General features: G+C 49.6%; 1 protein-coding gene across 1 annotated transcript in view; it reads right to left on the bottom strand.

Annotated features, from left to right (window-relative positions):
• SLC25A26 (solute carrier family 25 member 26) overlaps positions 1-10646 on the bottom strand; it is a 1812191-nt gene continuing 1801545 nt past the window's right edge. The window contains exon 10 of the mRNA XM_069643784.1: positions 1-802. Coding sequence (XP_069499885.1) covers positions 682-802 — 121 coding nt within the window. The 3' untranslated portion in view covers positions 1-681. The remainder of the gene's footprint in view (positions 803-10646) is intronic.

Raw genomic sequence — 10646 nt, 5'->3', positions numbered from 1 at the left:
TTTAAAATATACCTCTCTTTATTAGCAAAATAGTGCTGTGATTGAAAATGGGTGCACCAGTACAAAGATACATGACAATACAGCGACATGAACATTGGAGGTGTACAGATAATGCATATCGCTTGACAATACTGCCAGCATCAAAGAAAATTATGTGTAACTCTTTAAAACTGCGGTGCTACCTGACCACCACAATCATGCCAACCATACCTGTGGCCTACATAGATACATTTTTACATTGCCTCGTTTGAAAGCACTTTTTCTGCAAATGGCTATCACTACTAATTCATTATGTGCCTCGGGTAGATAACAAATAGCCCATAAAGAAGGCAATTATAACTAGAGTACTAAATATCGAAGTAGAGAGTATGTTTTTCTTTGATTTTAAATATCTCTGTATTAACTATATTTGAGGGCCATTGTTCAGATGATAGACAATGGATGACTATTCCAACTATTACCCAAGACATCTTGCTTTCTTGGCGTAGGTCCTAAAGATGACTCACTGCTTGGCTAGTTGTCTACACTGAGAAATAATGAATTAGTGAAATTGGATTACTTAAGGTCGCTCGTCCTGCAAAACGTCAGTGTTCAAACTGTTAAGCAGCTGCTCTTCTCCACAAAGAAGGCTGAAACAGGGATTACATGGCAAGGATTCGCCAGTCAGCACTGCAGCTCTGCTCAGGAAGCTCTCTGTGGGCCAAGCTGGAGCAGGACTTTGGAGGCTTTGTCGTAAGCGCCAAGAAAGATGAACCCGCCTACACTGATGGCGGTCGTTCGAGGGATGACGCCTGCAAATAACCTACAAGACAAAACAAACATGCAGAATCTAAAGTTAGGAGGCAAGCCAATGGTGACATGGTGCACAAATGGTTCACCTCACCACAGAAAGAACCCCCAGAAAATGACAAGGCATGTGGTTTGGTTAAGAAGCAAGGACTAAAACACTTAGGGGAAAGAGAATTGTTATTTTGAGCGGATCTGCCTTGGGTGGTTGAATGAGTTATCTGCATTAACAAACAGACGTATACATGAGTACCCCTGTAAAGTTAAGGAACGTCACCGGGAATTTCTCAAACAAGATAGAGGTAAGCCACACAATACTGCAGTATTCTTTATACATAGATGTGTGGGTGTATTCTCTTCCTTAAAATACATGCCCCATCACCAGCCTTTAATATGTGGTCTACTGTTCCATCTTCCACTTGTACAATGTATGTATGATCTGTAGGGTAGTAAAACAAATACCAGAATGCAATTGATCATTTATTGCCAACCATTGTCGATTGTAAATACATGTGGATTTAATCTCTGGATTTGTGATTTAAAAGAAATAGAAACATGCAGTTTCCTGCTCTCCTTCACTTAACTCCAGCAGTACCTTTGATGCACATCCCAATGTCTTCTCCTCTGGGCTGGACTGGCCTATAAGGAACTCTGGGCATTTCCTGATAGGCCTCTGCACCATGGGCATGAGTGGAATGGCCTATAGGGAACTCTGGAGACTTCCTGCCACGCCTCTGCACCCTGGGTAGGAGTAGACTGGCCTACAGGGAACTCTGGAGATTTCCTGCCAGGCCTCTGCACCCTGGGCAGGGGTAGACTGGCTTATAGGGAACTCTGGAGATTTCCTGCCAGGCCTCTGCGCCCTGGGCGGGGTGGACTGGCCTATAGGGAACTCTGGAGATTTCCTGCCAGGCCTCTGTGCCCTGGGCGGGGTGAACTGGCCTATAGGGAACTCTGGAGATTTCCTGCTACGTCTCTGCACCCTGGCACTCTTTTGTGTGGTAACCTATTTTATTTCTACATTTTCTAACAGGAGAAGGTAAATGTGCAATATGGGGCCTCTTTGAAATTAATTTCCAGTGCCTCTTGGTTCCCAGACCACCCCTGCAACTTATGATTATGAATTTTGCACAAAAATAAACACTTCGAGACGAAAGAAATCTGAAAAGCGAGTCAATACTTAATAATACCAGCTTTCAACAAATAAAGTGAGCTGTTTTTCACACACTGTGTACTCTGCACGTAGCCATTGAGACACCACCAATAATCAACTGAAACAAGTTATTGCAGTTTCGTAGACACGTTCTTTTCTTATTACAGGAGAATAGCAATATCACGATGAGCGTAAAACCACAATTATGTCGTTAACATTTAGCTATATATTGCAGGCCACCATGTATTATTTTAGGCATATATATTTGTATAAAAATGGTGTGGCTCACTACTCGACTTATTTATGGAAAATACTTTAATAATCAACTCTTAACGTATTCTAGTCCAGCTGTGATGCCACAGTGCTACTGGCTGAACAAACCTTCAGCTGTCACTAGAGGATTGCATTTAAGGCAAGCCTACTTTTACAATAACTTTCTTCTGAACTATCTGTGACAATGGACCACCTTTACTTGGTAAGGAGGTATTTATGAAAATATGTTTATTTAGCCCACTGTTGGAGTTCACCACTTACATAGAAGCAGAAAACGACCCTCAAATGCGTTTCAGTCACTTTGCTTACAATATCTGTTTGCAACACATTAAAAACTGCATTTTGGTGATTTTTTGGCAGCCTTCACAGATTCTACTTTTATTAAATATATGAACAATTGGAAGATACATTTCATCAGTTCGAGCAAGAGATCAAGTATACTGAAGTGGAGGATAGTGCAATCATTTTATAAGGAATATAAAACCAAAACCCCACTACCATTCATAGAAAGCATTTAGCAAGGCACCTTCGAGTTCCAACACGCCATACAGGAGCTCACCCTCCTCACGCCTCTGTTTGGAACTCCTTGGTAACTTGCACTGTATCTCTACAAAGCATGGTGGGGGGTACTTTATCCCATGTACTAGGAAAGGCACGGTGCTTGCCATACAATGTTGTTGTTTATCATTGCACGTGTAAGATAAGGTTTAAAAAAAAAAAACAGGCACATGGGTCGTGGCTTGGAGCCGAGCAGCATGGCGATATGAGAGCTCCAGGCCCAAGCCCAGCCACCGACATGAAAACAGCAGAAATAACGCCCGATTTTCAGCATAAACGAGCAATGGGTAAGCCTGCAGTATATAGAGCAAGCCTGCAAAGTGGGGTCAGTTACAGCAGCCCCACAAAGGTAAACAAGGTGGCAGACTGTGGCGGCTGCACACCCAACGCGGCGTACAAATGGCGACTGGGCTCCGATGCTCCAGAGTCCCGGCATAGGAGCAGCCAGCAAGGAAGGCCGAAGGGCCCGATGACAGCAGGCCTACACAGGTGACTACAATCACCCCCTCGACCCTGGAGGGGATGAGCCAGCATGAGGAGAAGCTATGAGGGATGACCTGCCCCCCCGCCGCTGAGCCTAAATGGAAAAAGATATAACATTGCATGCTCAGCATGCCAAGAGGGGCAATGCTCCGAACCACTTAGTCACCTGACGAATGAGCCACAGAGCACCCCCGAGGTCGGAGGCACACTTCTGCCAAGCAGCATACAGCCCAGCCTCAGCCGCCGTGGCCGGGACGTGCTGTGCTGCGGAGGCATCTGATTAGGTTGAGTGCCTGTGCGGCCCCTGGGGGATACAGCCCGACATCCCCACCAGCATCCGCTGGTCAGAAGCTCTTCCACGGCTGGCATTATAGCAGCACAGAAGACGTCGAGCCCCTGCATCTGGAAGCACCCACACAGGTTCCCCCTGGCAACACAGGAACTCTGCACCAGCAGATACAGCTCTCCCCCTTTAGCCCGGCGTCTCTCACAGAGGGGGGCGCAATGGAGCTGAAGTACAGGGAGCGGCGGCCCATTCCCCTGGGGGACTCTTATTCCACACATGGGCAATGTGCTCCTGTCCCCCACCCCCTTCCAGCTAATGAAAGCGAGCATAAGGCAATGCACTTGTGACATCAACAGAGAGCCGCTCATCCAGCGAGGACCAAAAGGCAGCACAACTTCCATAGTCATCAGCATGGGGGCTAACATTATACCCTGTGCACATGCAAGGACTGGGCACTGAGGAAGCGGAATGGGCCAGGACCGTTAAGGCGGGTAGGTAAAATGCAGCTCCTGCACTAAAAAGAATCCAGAAGATAAACCCAACCAAAGAGCAGAAGCGAAAAACATCGGCCCAAAGTATTGCTTCAGCACGAGTGGCTGGAGTACCCCGCCATACACTTCATTAGCGAGGCCCAGACCATAACCAGAAGACCCTGCGTGAGGCACCCCGGGGGGGGGGGGGGGTAGAGGTGAAATGGCAAAAAGCAATAAAGCAAATGGACATCTCCACCCTACTGGCAGCTCCCAATTATGGACAAGGCAAAAAGGGGGGAGAAAGTGAACGCGCTGACCCAATGAAGGGACCCAGAATCTAGTGAATCACCACCCATGCAAGCAGTAACAAAGGCTGATCTCCAGGACCTACTAACAGCTATGACTAGAGAATATCAGAAGAGCACGGAGAAGGTTATGCAATGATCACAGTTCTGAACAAGCGCATTGATGAAATGGAAAGCAGAACCGTGAAGATAGAAACCATACTATATGACCACACCTTTGAAATAGGTGAAGGAGCAGACAGAATCTCGGTCCTGGAGGCGAGGTGCAGTGCAAGTCTCTAGAACTAAAGCAGGAAGACTCAGAGAATCGCTTCCCGTCGCAACACCTGCCTGCGAGACATTCCAAACTCAATCACAGATGCAGAACTGGGGGACTTCACACAGGACCTGTTCCGCCTTATCCTAGCCCTACCCAATAGCGCCCTGCTCAAACTCGACAGAGTTCACAGAAGTAGGTCAAGATACGGGCTCTTCACACCTTCGGATGTGCTGGCACGAGTCCACTTCTCTAGGATCAAGGAGGAGATCATGCAAGAAACAAGGTTGTCGGCATGCATTCAATTCAGGGACGCATCAATAACGTTGTATCAGGACTTGGCTACAAACAAGTTCTTGAAGAGGAAGGTTCTAAAAGCACTAACATAATGGCTGTGTGATAAGAAAGTGCCATACCGATGGGGGTTCCCGACCATACTAAACTTCACTCTGGAGGCTAAATCTTGGCAAAGTTTGCAACATGAAAGAGGCGGAAGGGCTTCTGAACCCTGATGGGGAAAACAAAGAGATAACAAACAACACAGTACTCAAGGGCTCCAAAAGAAGGGAGGCTGCAAAGCCCTGGAACCAACCGCAGATGCAGGATCAAGGGCCCAACCCAAAACAGCAGGAAAGGCGATAAAGAGTGAGTGCGGGTGTTCCCCCAAGCGACAATCACCACAATCGCCGATCTCGTACGGCCCCCTTTTCAATGAATCCTAAACCTCCTGCGAAATGGCGGCTACTTTTCACGCAGGAAATGCACCACCTAAGCCTAAGTCTCCACAGTCACACGCAAACACTAAGGGAGCGAACAGGAATGGAGACAACTATGTATAACACCAGAGATGGTTGCCTACAGAAGCACGGACTAACCTAACTGCAAGTACAACGAGTTATCAATGTTCGCAAGAGGCCCAGTTGGTCTCTAGTAATGTCAGTGAGCGGGCTTGACCTGGTTGCCCCGCTGGTTTAGGGCTGGCTAAACAACCCATTGCTTGGGGTGGAGGGCATGTTGGGGAGGGACTGTTTCGATGGGATGGAGAAGGGGAAAGTCAGAGGAACAAATTCATACACTATGTAAGGCAAGAGACTTAATCGGCAGGGGCACTCCGGGATGCACCCTGGGGCATGCAGAGACACGGGAGGGGCAGCGAATCAGTAAAATCGTGAGCAAACATGGCACATGACCCTGGCAAGGAACTGCGTATGGTCACATGGAACATGCAGGGATTCCATTCCCTAGTGAAAAGAAAATCGGTGGGCCGCAAGCTAGTGCAGCTCTGTTCAGACATAGGCCCTCATTCCGAGTTTAGAGGTAAGTAACAGTCCTTACCAGCATGACGTAAATAGTGTGTCCGGGCAATCATCAGTCTGTTAATAGACTATTACAACTTTGCGGGCACGAGCTTCACACCATGCCGGTAAGGTCGTTATCGGCATGCCGTTATAGGCACCTTAAATGCCCTTAGCGGCATCAAGCATAGCTCAGATAGCACTACCGACAAGGTCCAATGCAGCAATAGCAGTCACCGCTAATAACGGTCACCACTAATAAGCGGAACCAGAAGTAGCATCATCGCACAGGAAGGGAAGGAGCACGGCGGCCATCTTTATAAACACAATCCATTACCATCCTCACCACACAGGACCCATTGGACTCTGCTGTTGTCGTGAATAGATCCACCAATTACACCACTATGCCCAAGGCCCTGAAGAAGGGAGCTGCCCACCAGCGGAAAGAAAGATTTAATGAGGATGAGCTGCAGATGCTGGTTGACACACTGCAGGAGCATGCTGGCATAATATTCTCCAATAACATGAAGAGGGAGGCAATACTGAAGAAGGAGACCTGGGCACTTGTTGCTCAGAAGGTCAGTGCTGTTGGGAACACCCCACACACCATCAAAGACTGTTGCAAGCGCTGGGACGACCTGCGACAGAGTCCGAAACATCCTCTCAGTGAACCAGAGCCAGGCAATGGGAACAGGAGGAGGTCCCAGCTCTCCAATCAAGCTCACCCCATGGGAGGACATCTGCGCCAGCATGATAGGGATGGAGGGGATTGAAGGTGTTGGCGAGATGGAGTGTGGCGCCACAACATCGGGCGATGGAGGCGGGTGTCCTAAGAAAACATTTTAATGCCAAGTCTGATGAAAGTCAAACAATATGTCAGTCCAAAGAGTCAAGCCATGGTCCAACACATGCACATTCCCAGCAAAGTAGGCGGACGCATCACAGCCACATGCAGATGCCTGCTGCAAGGCAATGCCGGACCTCACACATACCACACAAACTTGTAAATGCCATGAGTCACACAGCGTGCAGGCCCAAAATACCATGCATGTCAGATAGCATTGCTCTTGGCCAACATGAGTGACGCTGACGTATGCCTGCATAACCCACCCATGTATCAAACAACATACTCATCCAAACACAAATGCCTATTACCCCCAATGTTGTGGATGATCAATTGTCCAAATGTATGTATGATGCCTATCAAAACATCACTCGATGGGCAGGACGCAACCCCTGCAAAGACCCAACCCCGGAAGAGGTCCTGGGATGATGCCAACCGCCCTTCGACCTCGAGGGGACAACCCAGGGGCCGCCGTGCGCCAACTGGCAAGACACCCCAGGTAGCCATTACACCGGGGCCACCAAGGCCCGTAGAGGGCGAAGCACCACCATCGGCCATCCTGACGAATCAGGCGAGGCACCACAGTCAGAGGAGTCCAGTTCGGCTGGGGAGGTGGCAGCCACAGCACCCCTGGCTTTGGAGGACCCACAGGATGACATATGGGTGCCCATTGAGGACGATGTATCAGAAGTGGTCCGTACACCAAGTGCACCGGCATCCTCACTAATATCGTCACTTGATACAGAGCACGCCAGCACCCCGGAACAGTCTGGTCAGGAGCAGACGGAAGGGCACTTTAGTCCCATTTTGACAACTAGGGAGGCTGGACAGGACAGGCAGGGACTAACAACCTCCACAGGTGCACCCGCAGGGCCGCAGCGGTCTGACCTGCTCACTGCCCTTGTGCGGAAGTTTGTTGAGGACAACAGACTAGCCAGACAGGAGTGGCGTGAAAACTTTGCCTCTCTAGGCAGGTCCATCACGGACAACACTGCCTCCATGGCCAAATCCTTTGCTGACGAGACCAGCTGCCTCTGCGAGGAGGTCTCGGCCCTCCGCCAGGTCTTAGGCCGCATAGCGGATGCCATGGAGGCAGGGTATCCTGCTTCACTATCCCAGCAGGCGGTCACCCCGTCTTCATCCAGTTCGACCCAGACAAGGCTGCTCCGCAGGTCGGCATGTACCCTGCGCCGGCAAGACATGCCGCCATCTGGACCAGGGAGTGCCAATTCATCGTCAGGGCAGCCTCATGTAGGCACTGGAGACTCGATGGGACATGTGTGGGGGAGCTGGGGGTGAGGGTGGTGGTGGGTTTTTGCACTTACATTTACATTGTTATATTTAATACGCCCGTTGTGTGAAAAACAAGACACGAGTGGACATTCATCATTGCGCATGTGTCATTTATTCATTTACAGTGCATAGTGTACATGTACCCCCACACCCAGTGCCCTCTGTCCAACCATCACGTCACCCTCTGCTGCCATGTGTATCAGAAATATTGTGCAAACACTGACTGGCGCACATCACGTCCCTCCCATGCATCAGCACCGCAATGATGTCCAGCCACATCATCTTCTTCCCCTTCATCATCAGCAGGTGGTAGCAGTTCAATGTCAGGGGGCAGGAGCACGTTCCACCTGATGCCCATATTGTGCAGCATGACACATGCCATGATGATCTTGGCCACCTTCTCATGCCTGTAGAGGAGTGCTCCACCCGACCGGCTGAGGCAGCAAAATCGTGTCTTCAACAGGCCAAATATCTGCTCGATGACCACACGGGTACGGTAACGATTGTAGTCCTCCTTGTGCCTGTTCTGTGGGTTTCGGACATGGATGAGGAGCCACGCCTTCAAGGGATAGCCACTATCACCTGCATGAGAGGCAATAAAATGTAAATGTTAGTCAATCCATGATGGACAGCTGTACTAGTCACACATGCCTGCAGTTTATCGTTTCCCACATGCACATGTTCATGGATGTATTTACGCCATCTCCAGCCCCTCAATGTGTCCTGTGCCATGGACTAATGGTGTGGATTGCATCTTCAAGATGATACATGGTGTGTACTGACGTCTTGTTGCACATGCATCGTGTACGCATACAGCTGTGTTCATGTCAGAATTGTGATGTGTTGTGTTCTGTGAGATTTACTTAGAGGGAGCATTGGCAGTAGTCTGTGCATTATTGTGCAATCAGCGCTGATCATTCCCATGGTGACATGCAGCACTCCTGTTGATGTGGCGGCCCTGTGACAGACTGTGGATTCCCTAGTTGGTTCAGTTTAATGCACTCCCAGGGATGCTTGTGCTGTGTGGTGATATGCAGGAGACAGCAACATATTGCATATGCACTGCATGGTGCAAGATGGCGTTATGGAGGGTGACGGCCGCTGATGAGTGGTGCGCGTGTTGTGGGATGTGGGGTGGTTTCCTGTTAGTCATGTAGTGATAGGTGTCAACTTTACTTAATTCCTATGGGATTTGGGTGTCATGTACCGTTTGTGATGCTTTGGGGCACAGTGTTAGGTGATGTACACATCGTGCAGTCACATCAAATTTGACAGCATGGTGGTGTGTGCATCTCTCCCCCCATTTCAATGCCATGTGCCAGCCATGCAACTTACCAAGCAGCCAGGCACGTCGTCCAGCATGTCGATCCATGAAGCGTGGTAGTGTGGAATTCCGCAGGACCATAGAGTCATGAGGTGATCCGGGATATCGGGCACAACAATGATCTTGCTGGCGTCGCATACCATCTGCACATTGATGGAGTTGTATTGCTTGCGGTTGCGGTAAACCACCTCCATGGCATGCTGAACCACCAACTCCACGTGGGTGCAGTCGAGGGCACCTACACAATTTGGCATGCCTGCCAGTGCATGGAAGCCAACTTTTGTATCAAATATCTCCTGGGGAGTCAGTGGTAGGGATATGTAGTCGCTTGTGTGCTTGAGGAGGGCATCCAGCACTTGGTTCAGTATCTGAGAAAATAAGGGTTGTGATATGCCATGCATGTGCCCCACTGTGTGTTGGTAGGTGCCTGTGGCAAGAAGTGGCGCACAGACACTACCTTCAGTAGAGGGGTGATGGCAGTGCATATTTCTATGAGAGTGACAATGTCGTCGTGTATCAGGTCCACAATGGTGGTGATGGTGTCCCGGTCCAGACGGTACAGGGTGTGGATCTGCTCGGGTTAGATTGAAAGGACTGGCTCTGATGCGAGGAATTGGGGCCTGCCTGCGTGGCAACAGTGGCTGCACTGGTGGGGCATGCTGAGCCTGTCTCACCCTCCTTCTCCTCCTCTGTGGTGCCAGCTGTTGTTGTTGCTGCTGTTGTGGCAATGCAAGCATGTCCTCCAGCTCCAGTAATGCTACTACTATTGTAATCATCTTGATGTGGGAGGGGGTGTGGTGTGTGGTGTGTGCTCCGTGGGTGTGCTCCTTTTGTAGTGGGCCAGACTCCATTGCCTCCACCTGTGCTAAGTGTGTGCACATGTGGCAGTTGGGATCACTGCACATGGCATTTTACGGTAGGCATGCCGGTAACCACTTTTAACGCCTTCATGGAGCCGTTATTTGCATGTCCGCTTAACTTGTGATCTCCTACAGTTTACGGCATGCTAATTCCGGCATGGTGGCCCGCGTGCCCACGCCGCTATTATAGATGCCATAAATTATGATGCCGCTAATAGCGGTCAGGTTGGTCAGAATAGCCCGTAGTGGTAATCAATGCCGGTAATCCTTTACCGGCATAGTTTGTCCCTTAGCACCAACCTCGGAATGACCCCCATAGTCTGCCTGCAAGAAACTTATCTCCTGGAGGCGGATGAAAAAAGCGTATTCGCTTCTGCCGATACGCGGGGAGTTACTTTGCCACAGCAGGTGTGAAAAAGAGATGTGTAGCACTCCTACTAAGCAGTGAGTTTCCCCT

This window comes from Ambystoma mexicanum, chromosome 2p, assembly GCF_040938575.1.
Source record: "Ambystoma mexicanum isolate Mex_15411 chromosome 2p, UKY_AmexF1_1, whole genome shotgun sequence".
Classification (NCBI taxonomy): domain Eukaryota; kingdom Metazoa; phylum Chordata; class Amphibia; order Caudata; family Ambystomatidae; genus Ambystoma; species Ambystoma mexicanum.
Note: the sequence above shows the minus strand (reverse complement) of the source record. Positions and strands in the feature narration are given on the sequence as shown.